Source organism: Puma concolor, chromosome E1 (genome assembly GCF_028749965.1).
Source record: "Puma concolor isolate L17-30 chromosome E1, mPumCon1.1.hap2, whole genome shotgun sequence".
NCBI classification, from domain to species: domain Eukaryota; kingdom Metazoa; phylum Chordata; class Mammalia; order Carnivora; family Felidae; genus Puma; species Puma concolor.
Window position 1 is genome coordinate 31336060 of NC_141680.1, and position 27811 is coordinate 31363870.

General features: G+C 42.8%; 1 protein-coding gene across 2 annotated transcripts; it reads right to left on the reverse strand.

The window, feature by feature from the left end:
* DGKE (diacylglycerol kinase epsilon) lies at positions 1 to 27442 on the reverse strand. Of its 2 annotated transcripts, XM_086686901.1 has the most exons (12): positions 27247 to 27442; positions 26315 to 26791; positions 16528 to 16687; positions 14435 to 14554; positions 12511 to 12654; positions 12079 to 12236; positions 11696 to 11747; positions 10351 to 10464; positions 9279 to 9350; positions 6883 to 7010; positions 6089 to 6200; positions 1 to 5452 (listed from the first exon to the last, which is right to left on the reverse strand). In XM_086686901.1, exons 2-12 carry the CDS (start codon positions 26767 to 26769, stop codon positions 5273 to 5275), a joined length of 1695 nt encoding a protein of 564 aa, XP_086543027.1. In that variant the 5' UTR covers positions 26770 to 26791; positions 27247 to 27442; the 3' UTR covers positions 1 to 5272. The 2 variants fall into 2 exon arrangements, with proteins under 2 accessions (XP_086543027.1, XP_086543028.1); XM_086686902.1 differs by lacking the exons at positions 14435 to 14554; positions 27247 to 27442 and having other exon boundaries at positions 26315 to 27224.
* Between the last annotated feature and the right edge of the window lie 369 nt (positions 27443 to 27811).

A 27811-nucleotide genomic window follows, 5' to 3' on the forward strand; every position in this document is an offset into this window, starting at 1 on the left:
TTTCTGGAGTGCTGCACTTTAACTTTTATTAAAAAACAAGCAAAGGTTTTCCACATATCAGTGCTTTAATTCACATTTCTCAGTAGGCATCGACCACAACACGGAGCAAACCCAACAAAAGCAATTCAGGAACACAGGGTGCTTAAGTGGTGTTCGTGGTGTGTGGCCTGGTGGGGGATGGGGGTGGGAGAAGTGCGAGGCCAGCTGGCTGAGGAGGCGGAGCCACCCCGAGTGTCCACACCGTGGGCCAGGGAGCCAGTTCAGTCAGCTCACCTGCGAGCGATCAGGGCGAGGATCCAGGCTGCTCGAAACTCGTATACAATAGAATTACAAATCAGAGCGCCCATTCATCTGTCGGGCTCCTTCAAGCAGCTCAAATTCGAGAGGAAAACTACCAGCAGGGCCCAGAACGAGAGTGGAGAGTGAGGGCAGCACACGCTCTGATGAGCCACCGTCCTCCGACTATACCCCGCCTGCCCTTCCTGCAGGTATGTTCTCACACACGGTGAGGTCCGCACATAGGACAGATGCCCTGTCGCCTGATTAGTGTGAGGGGAACAAGGATAGCAACCTAACTTCCCAGCTCTCCTTTTCAACCTTCCACATCGGTCACCAGAAAGCACCACAAGGTGGAAATTACGTATGGTTTATCTTGCTCAGTGCGTTCTGCTTGGACACTTTCCTTTACTGGAGGGAGTCCAATCCCTGGCAGACACCAAGGAAATACACCTGCATTTACAGCTTCTAGATCTCTGACTTTCTTCAGACCTCTCTGCAGATGGCTAAGTGCAATCATTTATGTTTTGTGAGCTTCTGTTTGAGAGGGGGACATTTTTGGATTCTTTCTCCAGATCCTTGGAACGCACCTCCTTCATTCCTGCAAGCCTCAGGCACAGACTACAGTCGGGGCCGTGGGGGGGAAATGTGTATGTGTATTTACTAACTAAAATGAACTAAATACTCAGACCATTTCTATACTAACATCAGAAATGTGAGGAACAGAGGTTAAGCCAGTGCTTTACTATTCAAAAAAAAAAAAAAAAAAAAAAAAAAAAAGAAAATGCCTTTAAAACTTGTGAAATAGCCAGATGGTCATATTCCAAGCAGCAAGACCTTCAAAATATTTTTTGTCAAAAAACACGAGGTTTCTGAATATGTAAAAATCAGCAGAAAATTAACCAGGTGACAGAGTCATTCACTGAGTAGTGGCTTCCAAACCCTTTTAAAAAGTATGGAATCCTTTTTTTTTCAAAAAGAGGCAGAATTTTATTTACTGAAATCTTACCTTAGGCAGCATCCAGTGGGGGGGCTGCACCGAATGAAGGGAGAAAGCGGGAGCCCCTTGGGGGCCCATCCCACTGGCCCCTGAGCACCACCTGTTCTCTAAGACTCCCTAGATCATAGTTTCAAAACCCGTTTCCATGTAAGAATCGGAGGCTACCAATTTTTAGGTAATAGCGTCCAGATAAATATATCAATTTGGATAGGATAGGACATGAACAAATCGTTCACAGCATTCCTTTAGGAGAGAGATTTGTGGGGGAAGAACGCAGTTAGCGGAGTGAAGGAAAAACAATTTTAAGAACATCTGATTCAATTTTCCTGCATGCTATCCATCCAGCAAAAGCCCTGGGTGAACGCATGAGGTACAGACCAGTCGCTTTAAAAATGTCAGCGCGCATCAGAAGCACTCGAGGTGCTTGTGAATAAAAGCACCAAGGGTCAGCAGGGAAAAGCCTCATGGGATTACGAAATGTCTACGTCCCATCAGAGACACTGATTCATGACGTCAGGGCCTGGCCTTCGGCATCAGAGCTCCCCAGGTGATTCGGACGTACGCTGCAGACAACTGGTAGATCACACTTTGATAAAGAGGAGAGAGGCCTTACAGGGAAGATGTGGGAAAGCTATAGGGCATACTTTAAAAGCAAGCGCAGAACCACTTCTGTCTTGCTGCTGGGAACATGCCTTCATTCGGAGTGGGACAGAGTAACAACACTCTTTTCTTTTTAAGTTCCTAGATATATTTTTTTTTATAAATCGACCTACATTCCATTGTCCCAAATTAGGTAGAATTAAAAACAATTCTGAGTATAAAGTGCTGGTTCTTGCTTCAATGTTATCACCTCAAGGAAAAACCACACAAAACTATCACCTATTCTACTGACCTATTTGGCCAAATAAGTACAAATGATGTATTCGGATCCACATGAATCTGTAAATTAACATAACCTTTACAGTTTCCTAGTTAGTGCAAATTTAAAATTCCATAATATACAGTAAATACAATTTTACTTTACATTACAAATGCAAACTATTTTTCTTTTGACATGCTGGTAGTGTTCATTTTTACAACGCAAAAAGGACTTGACAATTTCTGAGCCACAGAATATTTTACAACTCGAAGTAGGCAAACATATTTCAAAAAGCAAATACGACACATTCTGACACACCCTAAAAAAATAAAAATAAATAATTTTGACTATAAAATTTTTATAAACAGTAGCTACATTAGGGGTTCCCAGCTAATTGCTGCAGAAAACCTAAAACCCATTTAAGGTCGTGTAACCTCACTATCAGACAACTTGTGCTTTAAAACACAAGTCAGTTTGATTTCTACGCAACATAAAAAGCACTGAGAAATTATCACCATCTACTTATGGGGTCCATAAGAGCTGCCAGGTGTTCAGTGTTTAAGCCACGAAGTTGAAGGGGTTAGGAATGTAGGAGGACAGTAAAGGGGGAGAGGAATCTGAAAACAGACATGGAGCTAGGCTTCGCTTTATGTATTTCTTCCTGAGAACACAGAATTTGTTTTCGTGTTTAGTCAAGACAATTTAAAATGGAACAGGAAAATATTATGGCAAATGATTTTTTGTAAAGTATAGAATCACTGGTCATGTCAACAACCGCGACTCTTAAATATACTTAGAATATACTTGCAACATGAGTCTTGTAAACTATCCTTTTGAAAACAAGACCCGTGCCTGTACATTTATTTGAAATGCCGGACAAATGTGCCTAAAAAGTAAACGGACTTTGCTAAAATAAGATGTGTGATGACATGGTATTCAAAAATAAGTTTCCTAAATGAATCTGAATGACTGAGACTAAGGTAACGGAAAAGCTTCATGAAGGGTCAGCAGGGAAAAGCCTCATGGGATTATGAAAATTGAAAAAAACAATTTGTTTAAATAAACAAGGGTGTTGTATATAAACCTGTTCTAGATCCGATGTAACATTATGGTTATTACCAAAGCTTTCTAGCTATTTTGATGATTTGAATTCTGGCATCCCAAACTATTTACTTTGATTCTACAATTAGCACTGTGGAATTATAGTAAGATAAATTGTAGCCTAGATTTATAAAATGGGATACCTGTAACAGTGTCGACCATGAGTTAAGGAATAAAATTCGTTATACTCAAAACATGATCGGTCCATAAAAGAAAATCTACAAAACTCTGCCACCAATAGCGACAGGTTCCCTACCATGAAAGGTGTATGAAAAGGTGAAAACAGATCCGCTCGCAAAATCTGTCAATACTAGAATTTACCATCTCCTGTTGAGATGTGGAAGAGGTTAACTGAAGCAGAATCAGAGTATTTTATATAATGCACTGACTACTGTATCACTACTAAGTTTTTCCTTTAAAACATGGCTTTGGCCTGAAGGTGAATGAAATTTAAGTTTAATGGCAATTCACGGATGGTACATTCATAATAGATCCTTATAGGAAGCTAATGGTGTTTTGGGGGATACAGTCTCGTCTTTCAGAGATTAACGGCATGAAAGACCACCAAGCCCACAAATGGGCCATTTGTTAGGAAAACACCACACTGGTGGCCCAAGGGTGTGCCTCACTGGCCTGAGGGATCAGGAGGGTTCACACCAGGAGAGTGCCATCTACTGGGGAACCATGAGACCAGCCCTTCAATCAGTTTCTGGCAATTGAGAGTCAAATAAAACAATGAAACAAAACTTTCAGTTACGTAAAGGTAGTTTGCCAGTGCTTTCATTCTCCCTCTTTTTAAAAAATATTGAGTAATGTTTCCGAAGAATGAGAATATCTGGATGATATTCCAGGAAAATTAAGTTATGGGTTTTACTTCTTTAGTCAATAGGCTACATTTCTGATTGTGACTAGCTGAATTTATGTGACGAATTTAACTTATTAAATAAAGCCATATATTGTAAACACTAAACACAAGTATACCACAATGAAGAAAATAAATAAATAAAAAAAATCTCTCTCTCATTTTAAAATAAATACGATATAAACATTTTAGCACAGGATTCTGTCTGTTTCCCCAAGGGGAATTTCTGTACTTTGGATATAAAAGACTACTGTACTTCAAATACTACAAGACCACTGAACTTTTAGAAGTTACTAATCATTATCAAACTTCTTTTGAGCAACTAATAGGACAAATACATTTTCTGTAGTACTTTTTTTCAATTGTTGATACTGTCTCTTACTCAGGAGAAACTGGTTAACAGTCTAGCTTGGAAACTTTCAATCCGAAGTGCTGTGAATGTCAACTGTTACCTATTCAACTGTGTGGCTGTCTTCTGGCTCCACAGGGTCATAAATGAGATGCTGAATTTCAGCTCAACGTGGTCATTAACAGGGTTAACCAAGCAACATCTGGGGGTCTCAATCTGCTCCTAAAAGTTATATAAAAAATTTAAGTAATGTCTTCCTTTAACACTTCTCCTTTTTAGGTTTCCTGGAAACAGATCCGTATGGATCCACACAGTGCTAGGCTGAGAAGTCTTCGGGGGCCAGCCGCGGCGGAAGGCCCCGCACTAACCCTGGGGGTAGGACACCAGTCATCTCCGTTCAAAAAAGCAAGTTAACTTTTCAAATGTTAGGATGGTGTCACAACATTAAGAATTAAGATGGCAATTGATTCTTCCACCTACATCTTGTCCATCAAATGTGTGTTCAAGAATAAGGAAGGAGACTGTGGACCTCAGAGCGAGTCCTGCTCTCACACATCAAGCCATGACAAACATCTCACCTGCAAGTCATTAGCCCTCTGGGACTTTGTAAAGTTAGTACTATATGACGGGACCATTTTGCTGAAAAAAGAACAGGCATCTGTAAACAACTGGCAATTTGGCTGTTTTTGGAATGCTATTTACACAGATGTATACCCATTCTACCACTGGTGAAATTAAGACCAAACAGCTGATAGAGAATTTTACTCCTGGACAAATATGTATCTACTTGTTTGGGAGAATTCTAAACTTTCATTCCTCATCCATCTACTCGGTTTCCTTTATGTCCTCTTGATCTGAAGTACTGGAGATATCATCGTCCGTCTGTTCTCCAGAGAAATACAACATCATTGCGTGCGTCTTGTGAGTTATGGTGACAGTGCAGGGGCCCTGGGCCCACGGCTCCCCATCTACCTGCATTGGCATCATCGAGCACTTCAAAATCAACTGGTATTAGGGAACAGATAATTAGAAACAAGTAAGTCCCCAGAAGCTCAGAAAGGTCTTCCTTAGTAGTATCATCCACAGTCCCTTAACTTTTCTAGGGACAATTATGAGCATTTCCTTCTTAGAAAATTAATCTGAATATATCTTTATCATCAGTTGTTTAAGGGATTCTTTTCCACTGAACACTTTGTTTCTTCCCCATCATATCGAAGCCTTTGGTGGAGGCTGAGTGACAGTGTGGGTGTAAGCCACTGTTTATTTATTTACTTTTTAGAAAAAAAAATCTTAAGTTAATTTATTTATTTAGAGAGAGATAGAGTGCATAGTGCATGAGCAGAGAAGGAACAGAGAGAGAGAGAGAGAGAGAGAGAGAGAGACAGAGAGACAGAGAGAGACAGAGAGAATCTGAAGCAGGCTCCCTGCATTGCCAGTGCAGAGCTTGAGGTGGGGCTCAATCCCATGAACCCTGAGCTCATGGCCTGAGCCAAAATCAAGAATCGGATGCTTAACTGACTGAGCCCCCCGGGTGCCCCTGTGCACCACTGTTTCTGGAAAGCTATAGTGTGTATTTCTTTCGCTATGGATCAGTGGCTTAGAAATGGGACTCAATGAAATACAGAGCAATATATCACTTACCCGCACCGTATGTGCTTGTCCTATTCGAAAAGGGTTTGCCAGTTTCACCTGAATCTGAGCACAGTGGAAAGACCCATACACTCCAACGACCTCTAGCAAACCGTCATCATGCCTACAGTTGGAAAAAGGACACATGGATTGTGTGATGCAATGAAGTAAGATCAGTCACGTTAAGACAAATACTTTTTCACAGCGGTGGACAATCAACTTATTATTTAATAAGGTATTCATATTAATGACACATACAAAAATAGAAATTTGAAAAAATATTAGTCTATAAACAACAGAGTGCCTAAAAAAATTTTTTTTAAGTTTATTTCAAGAGAGAGAGAAAGCACAAGTCAGGGAGGGGCAGAGAGAGAGAGGGAGAGAGAAAGAACCCCAAGCAGGCTCTGCACTGTCAGTGCGGGGCCCAACGCAGGTCTTGAACCCACGAACCACAAGATCATGACCTGAGCTGAAGTCGGATGCTTAATCAACTGAGCCACTCAGGCACCCCAGATTGTTTTTTTTTTTTTTTAATGTTTATTTTGAGAGAGATAGAGAGAGAGAGAGAGAGAGAGAGAGCACGCGCGTGCATGTGAGCAGGGGAGGGGCAGAGAGCAAGTGAGAGAGAATCCCAAGCTGACAGTGCAGAGCTGGGCGTGGGGCTCGATCTCATGAACCCATGACACCATAACCTGAGTTGAGATCAAGAGCTGGATGCCTAAGTGACTGAGCCACCCAGGCGCCCCCAAAACAGACTGCTTTAAAGAAAACAGTGTCATAAAAAACCCAATCATAAATGTACATACCTGGCTAGAGGGTAAGTCTCATCTCCCATCCCTTCCCACAGTCTGCAGCCACCGCCCCAGTAGCCGATGTTCAGAACTATAATACCTTCCAAATTGGGCAGTTCTACTCGCTCACCATCCAGTTCTAGCTTTAAAGAAACGCAAGTAGTGAATTACTACAGGGCATACTATTTCTGCACACTTCCACCAAGGGTTCACCTCCATCCGCACACATACAGGATGTGACAGACACACATGTAGAGAAGACTATTTCCTACCCGCTCCCCCCCACCCCCTGCCCCAGGAATCAGCCTTTCCCATCTGTTCAGTGGTTATTACATTAATTATAACAACTTCATTTTTTTTAAACTAAGGTAAAATGACACAGTTTTTGTTAATCTCATCTTTTTCAGGCCTTACCCAATTTACTGTTTCAGTGGCACCCAACACCCTTTCCTGAACTACTCCCTCCCTTCACTTCTGGGAGTCAGACCCTCCTCCTCTGGGTGTTCCTCCTCGGTCACTGCTGAGTTCCACCTCCCGCCTCTAGCTATGTTCTAGGCTCCGCTCTCTTCTCGGGCCGCAGACTCCGGAGGAAAAAGCCAGTGCCATGTCGTTAACTGCCATCTCAGCGCTGACAGCTCTATCTTGCTGGTCCAGGACAGTGAACCGGGCCAGATCTGTGGATCCTACTGCCCATAAAATGGTTCCAACCAGTGGTGGCACCTGCAACTGCTGGGCGCAAGACTGGGTTAACGCAAAGCATCTTCCCTGCGGCCCCTACTGTCTACCTCCCAGGAAAGAGCACCCCCGTGGGCCTCAGGTGCCTGGGCCGGAAACCTGGGGTCATCTTTGATTTCCTCGCCTTTACCCTCTACTTTCAAGCACCTCCCCTCTCCGTCACTCCGGACAGTCCCAAGTCCAGCACACCCTCACCTCTGCCCTGCAGGTGCCTACCTGGCCCGTCTCTCCTCATCTTCATTGCTCTCAGAGCAGGAAATTGAGCACTTAGGGAATGCAAATATGTCATCCTGACTGCAGCCCTTCTGCGCTTGACTGGAGCTCAGGATGAAATCCAAGTTCTTTCACGGGCCAGTACGGCCCCTCTGAGATTTGGCCTCTGCTCCTGCTCTGTCCCTCCTGTGAGCTATCCTCCAGCTGGAGCTCCCTCGAATACACCATGTTCTCTCTCACCTCTGGGCCTCTGCACATATGCTTCTTAGTGGAGAACAATTTCCACCTTCTTTTTCATTCAGCTATCTCTTATTTAATGTTCAGATTCCAGCTCATCACTTCTTTCAGAAAGACATGTTACAGTCACTTTCCCTAGACAGTCTCTCCAGCCCCTGGGTTATGTACTACCCTTATTTATTCTTGTAAGATTTCCTGATCATGTCACCTGTCACACTATCCTGCAGTGTGCTTTAAATGTTTTCTTTCCCTCTACACTGTAAACTCAGTGAGAGCAAGGGATTTATCACTGGATCCCCAGTACCTAGGACAGTGCCTGGCATCGTGTAGGTGGCTTCACAAATAACTTTTGTATAAATAAAATATCACACAAAACAATAAAGCGTTAGCATGTTTGCCCATTCCGCCAAGGTTATCAAAGCCCAGGATGAAGCAAATGTAATAAAGGGCAAGGAACTTTTTTTATGGCAAATCTTGCCATTCCTCCTGCGCTGTGGCCGCAAAGCGTGTGAGCTCAGCGTTAGCCTAATTGCCCGGCATACGTATCATCAGGCCCCTCACACTCCCTGCTCACTTTTCTCTCTTCCTAAGCTCTTGCCCTTTTATTCTTTTTACTAGTTTTTACGTTTCTCTGTATTAATGTGTTTGTTGGTGCTGTTAACCATTACAGATTCTTTCTGGAAGCAAGCAAGGAATATACACAAGATTTTGCCGTATCATGACATCAGGGATACTGTAGCGACAAGCACTCATTAATATTCTGTTTTTCCTGCTCCTACATCTCGACTTTGCTTTGTATAGAAGAGAGACACATCACAATTGTCATATAAACTTTGCATTTAAACTTCCTCTGAGAGTCCATGATGAGTCGGGTACTACGTGAAGATTGCTTCACATTTGTCATCAAGTGTGAATGGAAAGCTGCTCAGTATCAGTTCAACAGACCGGAGGGAGATAAACCTGGGTTCAAATCCTGATTATGTGTGCCTTTGGGTAAATTACTTCATTTCAAACAGTTTTCTCTTCTGCATAATGGCAACAGAGTAGTGCCTGACTTGTAGGATTGTGGTGACAACACAGTGGGATAATGTGTATGAAGCACTCAGTAAAGCGCCTGGCCCACAATAAATATTCCATGTATGTTAGCAAAATATGTTAACAAAATTCAGCATTTTTCTTAAAAAAAGGTTATAATCCAGAGACCACCTAAAACTTTAAAAGCTTACCTCAACTTTTCTATTCAAATCTTTACATTCTTGTACCAAACAGTCTTTGGTTCCATAGAACAAGTAAACAGCCTAGGAGAAATGGACAGAAAATGGGATATTAAAGCAACCTAACGAGCTCGTAAGCAAGATAAGACACTGAACCAACGATCCCTGACGTGATCATCGAGCCTTGCTTGCTTACAGTGGACTAGGTTCTCCTGGGGAAAAAGGACGTGTTACTTCTGAGCTGAAGTAGCCCATTTTTCAGTAGCATGTGCCTAAATGGTGCTTTCTCCCAGTTTGTCCAAAAAGCTACATTTTATAAAGAAATACTGTATCAAAATTAGAAAACTCCACCTTTTCCTAGTACTTGAGATCACTTAATGAAAGGAATAGAGACACATCTAAAGGACACTTATAATCACTTCCGAAAATAGGTTGATGGAAGCTCTGAGATGTTAATGACTAATTGTACAAACGGCAACACTTGCGGCCTTAGTAATTATATTAGTAAGAGGTAACTATTTGTAAATGTGAACTACTTGTAAAACTGAAACCAGGAGCAAAACCGCTTCGCATTAAATTTTTACATCCTGTTGCTCAATCACCAAAAGCCATTAAAAAAAAAAACAATTCCAAAGTGAAACTTGCACCAAAGGAATCACTTGTACTAGGAGTCAGAGTGGTGAGCGTAGGTAAAAGCCGTGGCAAACGAACTGCTCCCTTTCTCCCTTCATCTGCATTTTGGAGCTTTCTGAAGCCAAAGGAATCTATGTTTTTCTCGTTCATGACTTCACCAAAAGTTTATCCTGCCTGCCTAAAATTCTTTCCAATGTTTGTTGCCATTTAAGTAAGATAGGCTATCGTGAATTTCACTTAGTTGCTGCTGGAGCAGAATGTGCTGTGGAACATTCTCCAAATTGTAAGAAGTTTGTCACAGCCACAAAATACTTCAATAACAAAACAGAGCAGGTGAACGTTTCCGTAAGTAAGTTCTATCTGAATCTACTTGGAAGAGGGCTAGATACAATTGAACTATTTTTACTGTACCTTCAGTGATAAGCAGGAAATGTTATTTTATCCAACACACCTTATTAAGAATTCTGCTAGAAAACAGAGATGGTGCCTTCTCGCGATGAGCATGAAAATTGAGAGCCATGAGAGCATCAGGTCCAACAGAAAAATAGTTGTTCATTGTGAATTCCTGTGAAAAGGGGGAAGAATGAGCAACTACAATATGCTTCAATCTAAGCCTGTTACATATGTGTAATCTGTTAAATCTCAGTCTTTATGTTCTTTATCAAAATTTAATGCTTTCTGCATTTACATTTCACTTAGAGCTGATGCTACCTATCCAGTGAAGTTTCCATAAATAAAGCTTCGGTTCAAAGGCCAATGACAATCCACATAAATTTCACTTTGCTTTTCTGAGTAATGTGCTGCACCTCAGACCTTATCATCTAGAATGGCTCTACTTTGCACCCAGGTTTCTCCTGTATGCCCATTACACCTGCTTTTCACTTTCACTGCAACCCCCAGGGTCTCAGTTTCTATCCGTGTCAAGCCAGGATGTTGGTCCTTGCTTAATTTATTTCCCAGCCCAGCATGAGTGCCTCAGTCTCCATCCCCAGCTCTGTCTTGTTCCTGAGCACTAACTAAGCCTGCATTTCCAACCCCCTTCCAATGTGCCACAGCCTCAAGGCTGGTATGCCCCCAATCTAACTCCTTTTCCTCTTACTCAAACCTGAAACTCTTTCTCTTTGTATCCTGGTTACGGTCATTCCCACACATCCAGCCGCAACAACCAGAAATCTGGCATAACGTGTATTTTCTCTCTTGCTCTACTACCGAGCTGCCAAGGGTCGATCACTTCCACCTCTACAATGTTTTTGCTGTCTTCCTGCTAAAAGTCCCCGTATTTTGCCCTCATGCAATTTTCAAGGCTATTTTCACTCCACCCCCAGAGTATCTTTTAGAAAACACAGAGCTGATCTCCGCAGTATTTGCTAACCATGATTTGTGTCCCCAGGATCGATTTCATCTGCCTGGAAAGTCTTTTGTTCCTTTCTCTGTCCATCTAAATTGCGTTTACCTTTTAAGGGCCACCTCACCCCTCTCTTCCCCCGAAACCTCTCCAGCCCGATCTGCCAGGGAGGCGCTACCCGCACTCACAACGTGTTTTCCCCCACAGCCCTCTTTACAGGCCAACTGGGGGCTGAGCACGTGGGTTTCTCTTCTGCTCCATAACCGGTCCCCAGAGGGAATAAGCACCGCGTCTCTGTATCCCACCGCTGCACCACACGTGTACAAAGCAAAACTGCTTTCCAGAAATGGGCACTAACTTGCACTCATGATGAATTTGAAAAATCCACTATAAAATGACAGACTAGTTAAGAGTGCTGAAATCACATGCAACTGAGGCCCAGAAAACATACCTTGGGTTTTCTTAAGTTGTAGTATCCTTTATTTGTTACTTGAACTTTCCATCTAAAATACAGAAGTTAAAAAAAAAAGGCAATTATAATCAAATTAACTGCCACTTAACTTTGCAGTCCTGTAGATGAAGTACTTTTATTAAAAAAGCATTTGAAAAAATAAGCACACCTAAGTGACTACACAAATTTTGAGATGAGTGCTCTACCTAATGTGACTTCAGTCCTCATATAACATAACAAAACCCCAGCATCGTGGATGAGTACAATTAACACAGTCTTTTACATTTAAGTTACATTTTGTAACTACTTCAAGTCTTCATTTTTAGACCAAATAGTATTACCGAAGCTCCAGAAATCTACCTTTTGGAGGAAGTAAAACTCACCTATCTAGTTTAATTCCATCTGCTTCCATCACATTTCTTAAGACCTGAGCGACGGGGATCTCTCCCGCGTACCCTGTGCCCCAGCCCAAGGTATTGGACAGATCGTTGCCTGTTCCCAGAGGCAGGACTGCGACTTGCGGAATGTACTTTTCTTGTCCCTAGAAAACGGAAGACGTGTGTTGGGAGTTTTCTCTTCAGATGATTTGTGGGGTAATGTTATTTGGTAAAACTTATAGACCAAAGCAAGAGAGACACAAATATAACAGCTGTATGTTGTTTCGCTGAAGGTTATAGGAACTGCTTAATCATAACGTTCAAAATTGGCAATGTCTTCTAATATTTATCTGCGTAATAAAAAATGTAACCGTAATACTGTATCCGTTATCTCGGAACTGCTTCTGCGAAGGGCACGCAGGTCTTAAAGGTTGATACCTTAATCTTCATTTCGTCGACTGCGTCCAGGACCCAGCCCACCGTGCCGTCCCCTCCACAAACAAGCACGCGGGCCGAGTGACAGGGAAGGAGAGTGCAAAGCTGCAGGGCTTTCACAGGGGGGGTTTTAGTTACATCAAAAACCTAGAAGTGAAAGAAAAAGAAAACTTATTTGTATCCAACACTATCCTCCATCTGTGAGGATGACGTCCCCCCAGATAAGTATGGATGCGGTTAGAGAACAACGCGGGCTACGAAGCGCCTAGCGATGCGCCAGACTGCTGATACTGCGGCTCATCTGGACGCTGGCCCTACTCACAAGTAAGCCTCGTTCTACTGACCAGGAAGTTGAGGCGCAGGGAGGTTAAATAACTTGCCTGTGAGTCCCCCAATACTTAAGTGTTGACATACACCTTCAGTCCTATAGTCTATCCATTACACGACACTGCCTCCTTCCTGTTCACATGAAACCAGAATGTGCTAAGTTCACCCTTAGCACATTACTTCATATTTTATAGTGGATTTTTCAAATCCATCACTAGTGCAAGTTAGTGCACACTTCTGGAAAGTAATTTTGCAACATACATACAATGATGTAAAGATGCAAGGACCCTTGATACCTCTAATTCTGTAAATGATCTAGGAAAACATTTTAAAAAATGAAAACGCCTGTTTACAAAGGTATTCAGTGTGGCATTATTTATGGTTGTATAATTATGAGACAAACTCAATCTCCAGCAGCAGGAGCCTGGATAAACAGGACATATCCATTCAATTAATTATCTTCATCATTTCAGGTGTAATTATGAAGACTACATCACACCAGGGACAAATGCTCTTTAAGTACTGAAAACAACACAAATTTTAAATCTAGAGTATTGTTACTGTGATGTTAATATGCAGACGCACAGACAATGCATGCAAAGAACACGGACAAATGAAAACAACCGATGTTGGTGTGGGGAAACTGCAGGTGATTTTCTTTCCCTTTTTATTACTTTTATAATTTCCTTAAGTATCTATTGTTGAAAGGGAAAAATACAAACGGGAAGGAAAAAAATTATTGTGTTTCTGATTGTCGCAGGAGTTGTTTATAAATGTTTTTCAAACTAGAAGCAGCCAGCACGTAAACTCAGTGCTGCCATCCTTTTATTCTTCTTGTTTAAACTGAGGCACAATTTATATATATGGAAATGCGCTTTTAAAGTGCACAATTAAATGGCTTTTAGTCAGTTTACGGAGCTGTGCAACCACCACAATCCAGTCTACAGCATTTTCACTGCTCCGAGAGGGTCCCTCAGTGTCTGGGTGCACTCACTCCCATTCTACAGCCCTGGCCTCACTCCTCTGTTTCTGTACATCTGCCTGTTGTGGACAGGTCACATAGAAGGGACATACCCCGAGGGTCCTTGCACCTGGCTTCTTTCACTTAGCATGGTTCTGAGGTTCGTTCATGGTTGCACGTATGCATCGTACCTCGTCCCTTCCTATCACTGCGTGATACTCCCTTGTGTGGGTACACATTTGGTTCTATCAACTTATTGGCGAATGGACAGTTAGGTTGTTTCCACCTTTTGGCTATTATGAATATCGCTGCTATGAACATTTGCATAAAAGTCTCTGCGGGACATATGCTTTCACTTCCCTTGGGCAGACTGCTAGAAATGGGATTGGTAGGTGGTAGGGTAAATTTATATTTAACTTTTTAAGAAATTGCTTCACTTTTCTAAAGTGGCTGCACCATTTTATGTCCCCACCATGAGAGTACCTCTTTCTCTATATATTTGGATGGCTTGATACTTTTATAATTCTTTCCTAAAATCAAGTGATGACTGGTTTGAAGCATTAACCACCATTACAACTTAAGGAAAATGAAAAGCTAAGCATGATATTAATACAGAAGGAAAGTTTTCTCTTTAGTTACCTGGACTGGGTTTAGGAGGATCCTAAATTCTCCCAGCAGCCCTTCTCCCATGTTAGTTCCACTACGAGAGTTGGCCAGGATTATTAATGGGGTCCACTGCTTTCCAAGCTTAGAGGCTAGCTAAAAAAATTAATGCGAGTGAAAAGGGTTTAATATCTCAAAGATGGTGAGCAATAAATTTTTCTTTTTTAAAAAAGTGTTTATTATTGTCGAGAGAGAGAGACGAGCGCGAGCAGGGAAGGGGCAGAGAGAGAAGGAGACACAGAATCTGAAGCTGACACAGCACAGAGCCGGACGCAGGGCCCAAACTCAGGAACTGTGTGTGAGATCATGACCTGAGCCGAAGTCAGATGCTCAACCAACTGAGCCACCCAGGCGCTCCAGCAATAAATTTTTCATTTCTTGGTAGCAATAGTGCTGTAAATACGCTGGGAAAAAAAACAACTATCACACTACAACGAATACATAAATCAAAGAATTCTAAGAATGGAAAGGGAACTTATAGATGAATAATTTAACTCGCGCTTCATGTATTGTTAGAAAGTTTTGACTTAAATTGAGTTAAAAATCTGTGTTTCAATAACTTTCATTCATCATTCTAATTTTGCTTCCTAAGGCAACCAGAAATAATGTTATTTGTTCTTCCATATAACTGTTGTGCTCAAACACCTGAAGCATTGTATCCTTCTTCAGTTTCGTCTCCTGGGCAATCCATTTTACATCCTTTCAACTGTTCACAGCATGGACACAGATTTTCTCTGCTCTCTTACCTTGACTGTCCTTCTCTGGATATAATATATTCTAATGTATTTTAGTTTGTAAGGCTTTTTTTTTTTTTTAACTTAAACATTTTAAATGGTATACTCAATTAGATTCAAGAATCCAGATTTATAGAAAGCCCAAAGTCAAATGAAATTCGTATTTCTCTAACCTAACCCTTTCTCTCCTCTCCCTTCTCCTTGTGGATGTGAACAAAGATGATGTTCTACAGTTTTACTTAGTGATTCTCACCCCTTATGATCTTAGATTGAAATCAGACACATTAAGGCACTGTATGTACGTTTAAAAAATATGTACCATAACATTAAACATAATATTTAAAAATTTTTAAATGCCTTTTTCTTTGGCAGGACTACTGTCAAAGATGACATTTAAGATATAAAACCCTAAAATAAAATAAAATAAAATAAAATCCTAACTTGGAAAAGACACAAAACTGAATTTCAAGATAAAATAGTTCAACTATTTTGGCATATTCAAGTAGGAAATAAATGCAAATTTTTACAGTTATCCCTTAAGAACCACATAAAGACTGAAAGATACATTTAGATCAGTTTCTACACACATACATGCTGCGAAGTGTTGACAGCTTTAAAGTTCAAATTATTTGTTGGAGCATCTAATGCTCTAAATAACATAAAGTTCCGAATAGAAAAATTCTGTTAGAACAATGTGTGAGCAAAATCCCTGTTTTCTTTTCACTGATAATGATAAATAATTTCCAATCTGGCTGTTTATCAGAATTGTCTGAGGACCTTAAAGAAAAATACAGATTCCTGGGACCTACCCTCGACCTCCTAATCAAACCTGGTGATGGAGGTGGAGTCAGGAATCTGCATTTTTAAAAAGCTCCCCAAGTGATGCAGGTGCAGGCAGGGATTTAGAAACCAGTAATATAACATTTCCAATTTCCCTTTAAAAAAATTTTTTTTTCAACGTTTTTTATTTATTTTTGGGACAGAGAGAGACAGAGCATGAATGGGGGAGGGGCAGAGAGAGAGGGAGACACAGAATCGGAAACAGGCTCCAGGCTCCGAGCCATCAGCCCAGAGCCCGACGCGGGGCTCGAACTCACGGACCGCGAGATCGTGACCTGGCTGAAGTCGGACGCTTAACCGACTGCGCCACCCAGGCGCCCCTCCAATTTCCCTTTAGATGTGAAAGGACTCAAGGGCCGAACTTGGTGGCACAGCTCTAAACACTGGGCAGGGCTCTGCAGCCCACGGTAATGATTCTTCCCTCAAGGCCACCATTAAGTGTCACACAGGGACTCGGGCAGCTTTGTGAAAATCAATTACATGAACTTGGCTTACCACCGCATAATCTGTTTTTTTGTCTTTACGCATCTGATTAATAGAGGTCAAGTAACTTGGTGGAATGATGAGATTTTTGAATTCTCCAAAATCACACTTTTCGTTCTTTAAACTATTTTTCATACACTCATCATGTACCGTTTTCTGACACCAAATGCACCTGAGGGAAGGAAGAAACAAAGACAATAATTAATCTTAAACCATAATTTCACTGATGTGCAAACTGATCCTTTAGTAATCTCACCACTACTGGGCATAAAATCTAGCAAAGAAGATTTATAACTATCTGCACAGTGAAAATGAGCAATAAAGTTTGAAAATACTTGGCAGTTTAATAGCGTTTTTTAGAACTTAGAAAAAAAAATGTTACTTTGAAAGAGAGCTCACTTGCACACATGGGAGCAGGGGAGGGGCAGAGAAAACAGGGAGGGAGAGAATCCCAAGCAGGCTCCATGCTCAGCGCAGGGCTGGACGCAGGGTTCGATCTCCTGACCCTGGGATCATGACCTGTGTTGCAATCAAGAGTTGGATACTCAACTGACTCAGCCACCCAGGAGCCTCTATAACTGTATTTTTATTTTTTAGAAAGTGAGAGAGAGTGGGGATGGGGAGAGGGAGGGAGAGAGAGAGAGAACGAGCAGGGGAGGGGTGAGGAAGAGGGAGAGAGAGAATCTTAAGCAGGCTCCATGCTCAGTGAAGCACCTGATGCAGAGCTCGATCTCATGACCCCGGGATCATGACCTGAGCTGAAATCAAGGGTCAGACACTCAGGTGCCCCTAACTGTGATTTTTATTTTTTTTGATTTTTTTTTGATTTTTTTTTAACATTTTATTTATTTTTGAGACAGAGAGAGACAGAGCATGAACAGGGGAGGGGCAGAGAGAGGGGGAGACACAGAATGGAAGCAGGCTCCAGGCTCTGAGCCATCAGCCCAGAGCCTGACGCAGGGCTCGAACTCACGGACCGCGAGATCATGACCTGAGCTGAAGTCGGACGCTCAACCAACTGAGCCACCCAGGCGCCCCTTTAACTGTGATTTTTAAAGTGTGGTCTAGGGACACCCGAGTGGCTCAGTCAGCTGAGCATCCGACTTCGGCTCAGGTCATGATCTCGCCGTTTGTGAGTTCCAGCCCCACATGGGGCTCTACAAGTGTAGAGCCAGCTTCAGATCCTCTGTCCCTCTCTCTCTGTGATCGTGCTTTCAAAAATAAATAAAAAACGTTAAAAGAAAAATAAAGTATGGTCTGGAGCCCCTCAAGACCCTTGCAGGGCGACTCTGAGATTAAAATCATTTTAATATTAATACCAAGATGTTATTTCATCTTCCTTCTCTCAAGTGTGTACAGACCCAGTGCAGCAGCCGACAGGAGGATCTAGGTGGTCTCTAAACCAAAGAAATGTACCAAAAAGGTAGAATAATGTCACTCTTCTCACTAAATTTTCATAAAAATATTTTATCACTTTAAAAATGAGTATTTAAGCAATTTCCCAGTTTTAATTTATAACATGGTAAATGCCAGTAGACATATCCACATAAACAAGAATGGGTCTAGAACAATGGTTCTGTATCTTAATTATTTGTGCTTTGGTTGAAATAATGTTTGTGAGGCCTAAAGTCCTTGCTGCTTAATTAAATGCCCCACTGGCTTGGGTCTTTGTGTTCCTCGGGGTCCAGTCTGTCCAGTTTGAAAACCTCGTAATTTATGACCATCTGAAAATATTTCAGTAGATATAGCCAAACAGTGCATTTCTTGTCGGCAGTTAATACAAAACCAATCTCTGTTTGTACTTGAAATATAGACAGAAGATATGTAAGATTCGCCTCTCTGGATATGAGCGTGAAACAAGCAGAGAATAGTGCTGGTGAAGGTCCCAGGTTTCTATTATTAATCTGCTAAGACTTTAATCCAGTCACAGATAAGGCAGGCAGAGCTGAGTGCACAGACAAAAGCAGGCCGGCAGAAAATAAATGAATTAAAAAAAAAAGAGACAGAATAAAAGTCTTTTGCCCAAGGTCAACCCTTTTGGATTTCTATTTTAAGGTTGTTTTTTCCGGTGGATGTTCAGATTTCTCAACTGATTACTGCTATTTACTCAGGAGTCTTATTTACCCCTGAAAGAAGTGTTACCTGCATGATCCATTAGACAGAAAACTGTAAAGTAACTTGCATATGTTTAGTGAATAGTTCCTTTCAGACTAAGCTTGAGACCACACCATTAACTTTACAACAAGCGACTGTAATTGAGAATAATCTGAAAGGGTGCCCCTGAATTATTTCACACTGGTTTCCTCTGGGAAGAAAAGTAGGATGAGAGGGCTGAGAAGAATATCTGCTTTTTATCCTATGTCCTTCTGTATTGCTGTACTGCTTGAGTCTCTAAAAACCAGAATACATTCGTCAACTACCTACATACATTTTTAAAAATACATTTTCAGTAAGATAATATCAGCATATACTTGAGAATTTAGAAAATACAAAGAGACATTAAATAAAAATCATCCAAAGACAATAAATCTTAACTTTTTGCTGTACTTTTCAGGTTTTTTTTTTTTTTTAACATTTATTTATTTTTGAGAGACAGAGAGAGATAGAGCATAAGCAGGGGAGGATCAGAGAGAGAGGGAGACAGAGAATCGGAAACAGGCTCCAGGCTCTGAGCTGTTGGCACAGAGCCCGACGCGGGGCTCGAACTCACGGACCATGAGATCACGATCTGAGCCGAAGTCGGATGCTCAACCAACTGAGCAACCCGGGCACCCCTGTATTTCTCAGTTTTACTGTGCATAGATGTGTTTCTCATTATGATATATGCACATCTGGACAGTACTTTTCTTTCCATGTTATCATGAACGTTGTCCTATGCCATTAAACATTTAAAAAAATATAGTTTGTAAAGAATATATAGTACCATACCATATGGATATATAATTTAACATTAAAAAAATAAGACATTTATTATTTTTTAATTTTTAAAGTTTTACTTTTTTATTTTGAGAGAGAGAGACAGGGGAAGAGAGAGAGAAAGAGTGGGAGCAGGGGAGGGGCAGAGAGACAGGGGGAGAGAGAGAGAATTCCAAGCAGGCTCCGCACTGTCAGTGTGGAGCCCGATGGGGCTCGATCCCATGAACTTGGAGATCATGGCTGAGATGAAATCAAGAGTCAGACGCTTAACTGACTGGGCCAGCCAAGTGCCCCTAAAAATAAGACATTTAGATAGCTTATTTTTCTAAGTATAAACAACATGAAGAACAACCATAAACATAAATGAGATTATTCCCCTTGAATTCTAAAAGCCAAGTTACTGACTCAAAGGGCATGCATTTTCCTAAGACTGTTTTCTTTTTAAAATTTTTTTGAGTATAGTTGACACATAACATGGACATTAGTTTCACAGTAACCAGTATGTGGTCCATCTGTCCAGTGTGCTTGTTACCAGTTCATTGAGACGTCTATCATGTCTAACACTTGCTAATCCTGCACGTTAGTATTTTAAATTTTTTCCTTGATAAAAACACATTTTTTTGTTTTAATTTGAAGGCTTTTGATCACTAGGGGATGCTGAGTATTTTTTGTCTTCTTCTGTGAATGGATTCATGTCCTATAGTCACCTTTTACTAGGTTTTAATAATTGCATGCACTTTTGATTTATGTGGGGTATTAACCTCTTTCCTGTCATATTTATTGCAAACTTCTTTTGGTTTCTTTTAAATTTACTTTTTAATGTACTTAAGTTTATTTTTTGATAGCTCCCTATTTCCCTTTGGGGTTTACTTAAATGCTTTTAAGCTCTGAAGTCCTTCACTATTTGCAAATTCCCACCCATTGAGTTTTCACACCCATGTCTTTAATTTAGTGCTTCTTCCGGGGCTACAGGCTCCACTGAAAATCTCCTGAAAGGGTCAGGGTTTCTTGGAATCTTATCCATCTGTGAACTAAGAGCCCTTGCTTTCACCCATTTGGAGTTTATTGTGGCAGATAGTGTGGTTTGAAGACCTCACTCCGCCCCCCCCCCCCCCCCCCCCCGAGAATACCTGTCCTAGCACCATTCGTAAAACAATCTTTTCTATCCCCACTGACTTGGGACACCTTTATCATTTACTGCATTCTCATACATTTCAGAAAAGATTCTTTTAGCTAAAATGATGGCTATTATCAGCCTTTGTTCTTTAAAGGTAGAGCCAAAATGCTTACTAGTTATTCAACATTATACTTTTCCTTACAAATACTATATTCAAAATTGAGAATTGTCTCTATGTGTTTTGTAATTAGTGTTTAACCTGATCTAGATTTCAAACCTGATGGGAAAACAAGACATTACTAATATAATGTCTTGATATTTTAGTTCCAGCGATCATGTCACTGACTCATTGCTTATGTTTGTGACATTTTAGACCTACACAGAAGTCAAAAGAATAGCAAAGTGAATACCCTTAAATCAACCCTTCACTCTGATTCTTGATATTTTTTCCCACATTTGCTTTATCTCTTTGTGTAAACTCACATATAGCTAAATCGTTTGAAAGTATTACAGACATTATGAGATTTTATCTTTCAATATTTCAACAAGGATTTCCAAAAAACAAGGACAGTCTCCTTGCTTTTTAAAATGTTTTGTGTTAGAATTTTTTTTTTTTACAGTAAACAGATAAACAGTAAACCACCTACATTCCAGCATTAATATCTTCCTATAGTTGCTTTATTACATTTCTATCCATCCATCAATCCACCTAATTTTTGGTGTATTTCAAGTAGAATGCAGCTATCAGGATACTTCCTAAATAGTTCAGCAAGCAAGCCTATCTTTATCTAGAGTTCATCATTTATTTATGGGATTTTTCTTTTGGTGTAAAATTTACAATTAAATATACAAATCTGTACATTTGCTGAGTTTTGACAAATGAACATTTTCCTATAACTAAAACCTTTATCAAGACAGAACATCACCCTATGTGCCATTTTTATGCAGGTGTATGATAGCTTTATTTAAAAAAAATTTTTTAATGTATATTTATTTTGAGGGAGAGGGAGAGAGAGAGAGAATGAGTGGGAAAGGGGCAGAGGGAGGGAGGGAGAGAGAATCCCTAGCTGGCTCTGCATTGACAGCAGAGCCTGATGTGGGGGCCGAACCCTCAAACTGTGAGATGATGACCTGAGCTGAAATCAAGAATCGGACGCTTAACTGACTGAGCCACCCAGGTGCCCCTGACTGCTTTATTTTTTAAAGAAGCTTCACAGGGGAAAAAAGAAACTACAGGCAACACTTCTTAGAATTCTTTGTTAAGTTACCTGTTCACGATAGCTCTCTTCTTTAGTATGCTAGAGGAGGTGGCAGAACTATACATGAGGTTGAGATGTTCATTTATTTATTTATTTTTTAAGTTTTTAAATGTTTATTTTTGAGAGAGAGAGTACGCGAGTGAGCTGGGGAAGGGCAGACAAAGAGAGGGAGACCCAGAACCCAACGCAAGCTCCAGGCTCCGAGCTGTCAGCACAGAGCCTGACGCGGGGCTCAAACCCACGGACCGTGAGACCATGACCTGAGCTGAAGTTGGACGTTCAACCAACGGAGCCGCCCAGGTGCCTCGGGGTGTTCATTTATGATATTCACACCATAACGGGGGTTGGCCAACTACAAATAAGTCTGCCACCTGACGTTGTGAATAAAGTTTTATTGTAGTACAGCTACACCCAGTCATTTATGTGTTGTCTAGGGCTGGTTTTGTACCATGACAGACAGTGAGTTAAGTAGTTATGACAGACCATATGGTCTGCAAAGCCTAAAATACTTAGTTTTGGCTTTTCATAGAAAGGTTGTCCACCTCTACTCTAGAAAATGATCTAGGAGGGGCGCCTGGGTGGCTCAGTCGGTTGAGTGTCCGACTTTGGCTCAGGTCACAATCTCGCAGTCCGTGAGTTCGAGCCCTGCGTCGGGCTCTGGGCTGATGGCTCAGAGCCTGGAGCTTGCTTCCGATTCTGTGTCTCCCTCTCTCTCTGCCCCTCCCCCGTTCATGCTCTGTCTCTGTCTCAAAAATAAATAAAAACGTTAAAAAAAAATTAAAAAAAATGATCTGGGATCTTTCATCATTTCAGATAATTAAAGAAATGAATAAATACATACCAACAGAACACAGAAACATACAGTTTAAGATCAAAGTCAAGACTAAAGTGGCCAATGTAATCACCTGCTAAAAGTCAGAAGCTTTGTTTCATTAATCGGTGTGTGTAAGGGGCATAGGATGTAAGGAAGAAAAGCTTTGGAAGCTTTTCTTACATAGGATGTAACGAAAAAAGCTTTGTTTCATTAATCAGTGTGTGTAAGAGGATAGGATGTAAGGAAGAAAAGGCCTTATAAATAAAAAAGCACCTTAAGGGGGCGCCTGGGTGGCTCAGTCGGTTGGGCATCCGACTTCGGCTCAGGTCATGATCTCGCGGTCTGTGAATTCGAGCCCCGTGTCGGGCTCTGCGCTGACAGCTCGGAGCCTGGAGCCTGCTTCAGATTCTGTGTCTCCCTCTCTCTCTGCCCCTCCCCCGCTCATGCTCTGTGTCTCTCTCTCTCTCTCTCTCTCTGTCAAAAATAAATAAACATAAAAAATAAAAAAAAACACCTTAAGTTTTCTTAACAAGAGATGGATTACTATAAGGAACAAAGGTTTATTTAACAAATATAATGAATACTTATAACACAATTCCCCATTTTAGTCAGGTGACAGTTAAGAAAAAAAGGAAGGATAGGGAAGGAGTGATACGATACTAGGTGCAGAGACACATTATAGTGGTTGGGGAAATATACACGAAGAGAAAAAAACCTACAGGGAAAGTAGAATCTGGCACAGCGCCTGAAACAAAATACATAGATGCTCACCGTGTGAAAACTGAATCAAGACTGAATGAGTATAAATTAAAGGGCCTCTGTCACTTATTCGGCAGAGCTGAACTGGCCCACAAGCTTCAGAATCAGTTGTTACCTGGGTCTTTATACTTCCCTTAAGACTCATACTTCTGTAGTGATACAGACATGGTAGAAGCCCTCGCCAGGGCTGGGTAAAATCCAGAGGGACGGTCTGGCTTGTGTTTAAAGTTCTAATAGATAGTTTATTTTCTTGAAATATCTCATTCCTATGGAAGGTCAGAGCATTCAGTAACCCTGCATAATGCTATTGCTAAAATACAGGAGAACACTGCAGAACACGCACAACTTCAGGGCGCCATGCTCTTTTCTCCTGGGAGTAACAAGCATTTCCTAAATTACACAGAAACAATCCCCACCCGTGGTGAGGGGCTCTAGCAAGCTGAGGACAGACTGTTGAGTATCTGATAAGAACTCGTGAGAAAAAGATGTATCATCACATTCACTGTGTACAAAGGGGAGGACACAACATTAAGGACAGAGGCTGATGTTGTAAAAGGTACATACAACTTTAGAATTACCTGCAGGGCCTGCCAGAGCAAAGACTGCTCCTCTCCAGCCTAAGTTTCTGATTCAGGGGGTCGGAGGTGGGAGTAGGGTCACGAAGAAAATAGAAGATGCTTAACTGAATTTCAACTTCAGATAAACAACGAATGATTTGGGGGGGATATAAGCTGGCCGCAATATTGCAAATGTTTTTGTCTTGTTTGCTAAATCTGGCAACACTAGAATTTGCATTTCTAACAAGTTTCCAAATGATGCTAATACTGCTGGTTTGGGGAACCTACTTTGAGAACCACTGAGATATCGGATATTACGTCATCATCAAAAAGGAAAACTCTGGGCCTGGGGATGAGTAGATCAGGCAAGGGTTCCTGGAGGAAAGGACACAAGACAAGTCTCTAAGGATGCCTAAAAGCTAGCCAGGGGAGGAAAGCCTTGAGAAAGAGAAGGGAAATATGAAAAAGCCAGTGTTGCTGGTGCTTGAAGTTTAACGAAGGTGGTGGCAGGTAAAAACTGGAAGGGCAGGCAGGGTCCAGAGAGCACGTCAGCCCCTGGGCACCATGTTAAGCACCTGAAGGTTATACTGAAAGACCATCAGGGTAAGTGACCAGGAGCAACTGAAGGGGTAGGGGTTTAATTAAGCAGAGGAGGGACTGGGTCAGATATGTTTTTTTTTTTTTTTTGGTGCAAATGCAATTTTTAAAAAAGTGCTTATTTATTTTTGAGAGAGAGAGAGAGAGTGGCAGAGAGGTACGTAGAGGCTCCGGAGCAGGCTCTGCACTGACAGCAGAGAGCCCAATGAGGGGCTCAAACTCACCAACTGTGAGATTGTGACCTGAGTTGAAGTCTGACACTTAACCAACTGAGCCACCCAGGCGCCCCACTTTTTTTTTTAATGTTTATTTTGAGAGAGAGAGAGAGAGAGAGAGAGAGAGAGAGAGAGAGAGAGAGAGAGAATGAGTGGGGGAGGGGCAGAGAATGCGGGAGAGAGAGGGAAAGAGAGAATGCCAAGCAGGCTTCCACCCTTAGCGCAGAGCCAGATGTGGGGCCTGATCCCATGACCGTGAGATCATGACCTGAGCAGAAATCAAGAGCTAGACGCTTAACTGAGTCACCCAGTCGCCCCCAGATACTCATTTCTAAGTAAAATCATTTGGGTGGAAGATCAGAGCACTATTATTCATTAAGGAGTATCTGAAGTGCAGTTCAGATATTTATGGAGGCCGTTTTTATCTAATTCTACACAGACACCAAGAAGGGAAGGAAATAATATGCCAGTCATGTCTTCTTTCCAACTAATCCCAGCTTTTGAAGACGAAAGCTTAACTATAGAGAGAGGTATTAAATTTATTTAAAGACGCTGGTAACCTAGCTCTCATTGATGCCAAAAGTACATCTAAATTCGGAAGACAAATTAAAAAGAAGATTTTGAAGTAAAAGAAAAAAATAAAGATGGAAATAAATAAAAAAGTAATTTTCTATCTAGTGTCAGCTTTCTCTTTTAGGTCTTAAACATGTTTAGGGCCCTTTCTACTTGTCAGAAATAAAACTCAGGACAATGGAATGTCCAGACTTAAGGCTGAGACAAGGCTAAGTGTTAGTATTCCTAACACTATTCCTAACACTGACTAAAATTCGCTCAACTGCAAAATGAGTTAAAGCAGATGATCTGCGGGAGCAGCATCTCCTTTTATTATGAATCTCTAATACCAGCAAAGAGCATCTTCACCTATTTTCAGAGAATATTTAAGAATGTTCATGTGTTGTCTAATGTGTGTCTATTTAGAAGCCATCAAAATATTCTTGGCTTAATCCAAGACTGTCTAAGATGCTACCAGTCCTAAGAAGGCCATGTGGCAAAAGGAGAATCCTTTAAGTTTTGTCTTTCATCACAGCACCAATATCTATATTTGAAAAAGATAATTAAAGCGCTGCCATGGAATGATGCTTGTTTTCACTGTCCATTCATAAAAGGATGCTGAGGAGAATCAGTTTTGCGAGTCTAAGGAAAAGTCAATTTGTCCACACTTCGTTTTTTCTCACTTAAAATGGAAATAATCCATAGTAACAAAAGCGAAAACGTAACATGGTGGCTATGAAGTATGTAGTACTTAGAGGCCTCTGGATCAAAGTTCAGTGCCAAGTTTTATTACCCAAAAGGGCAGGCTGGCTGAGGAGCAGAGGCTAGATGTATCATCTAGGCAAATGATACTGCAAAGCTGCCCTGCTTGTCCAATACCCGGGGCAAGCTTGGTTCCTTGAAGTGGGCAGTTGAGGCCATTTGCAGAGATCAAGGTAGGTCTCTAGCGCACTCTGCGAGATCCCGACTCCTACCCCGCATCCTGGGACAACGTGTACCCACAAAGGCCGTACCTGTAATCGCAGAGCTTGGGTTGGCTGCCGCACTGCTGCTTGCAAACCACGCAGCAACTGCACAGGGGCACGTTGCCCCGGATCCAGTGGTGGGGCATGGCGTCCAGGGCCCTGCCGTCACTCTTAAGCATGATCTCCTTGCACGGGAAGCGCTTGTCGGCCTTCTTGAGGCAGCCCTCGTCCACGCGCAGCCCGCAGCAGTCGCAGAAGGCGCCCAGCAGAATGTGCTGCGTGCACACGCAGCAGTAGGTGGGCTGGCTGAACAGGTCCGTGTCGCGCCACCCGTGCTTGCTCTTGCGGAAGATGTCCCGGCGGTGCAGCTGGCGGCGGGACCGCTGGAGGCTGCACCAGAAGGTGATGAACACCGGCAGCAGCACCGAGCACAGCGTCCACAGGATCAGGTGCCCGTCGGCAAACAGGCCCTCGTAGGGCGCCGGCCGCTTCTCCCCTTCCATCTTGTCTAAGGCCGATTTCTAACTGGGAGACAAACAGGCGGGGTCCGCCCGGGACTCGCGGTCCCCGCTAGCCCGCCCTCCGCCTTTCAGGGGACACCGAGGGCGCCTTCTGCCCGGGTGGTCCCACGGTCTCCAAGGGGGAGCACGCACCGCTTCTTCCCCGCCGCGACCCGGGGGCCTCCTGCCGAGCCGCGCCGAGGGGGCGGCGCCCAGCGCTGTCACGCTCCTCCCCGCGCCGGGCACGGGGTCGCCCACAGGAAAAACGGATAGGCTGCCCTCCGCGGGGACGCGGCCGCGGAGTTGGGTGCCCGGGTCTCTGGGCGCGGTGGCGCACGTGGGTCGCGCGGCGCCGCCAGCGTTCGTGACCGTTAGTTCGCGGCCCGCACTCCCCTCCCGGGCGCAGCCGCTCCGCCCGAGAGCGGCCTCCCGCCGGCCCCTCCCGAGGCCTCGCGACCGGCCCCGCCCCTCAGGCCCTACCTCGCGTGGGCGGAGGCGCGGCACCGGGACCAGGCCTGGGGCCGCCCGCGCGCGGCCGTGCGCGCGCGCGCGCGCGCGAGCAAACCTCTGGGGCCTACCTGCCCGCCGACGCCGACGCCAGCGAAGGGCAGAGTGAGCCCTGCGCACGCCGAGCCGGGCGGCGCGGCCGCGGGCGGGGGCGGGGCCTGCGGCGCGAGCCCCGGGGCGCAGCGGAGGTGTGGGGTGGAACGCGAAGGCAGACGGGCCTGAGGGAGAGGGTGGAGCCGGGTGGGAGGGGCGGGCTCCGAGGGCGTGGCTAAAGGAGAACGGTGGGCGGAGTAACCATTAGGTGAGGTAGGTAGAGAAGATGCAGGTTTGAGCCGTGCCGGTCCGTAACCCACAGTATAGGAAGTTCTAGTATGAACGGTTTACGGTAAGCTTATCTATGACCTTCAACTTCTCCCACCTCCTTCAGTGGCGGAGGTGGGAGCTGGGACAGTTTTGAGTGTTGGGAGAAAACTGGCAATTTTGAGTATTATATACTGAAAGAATGGGACAATCCACGTAAAAAATTGGTAGATGTCAC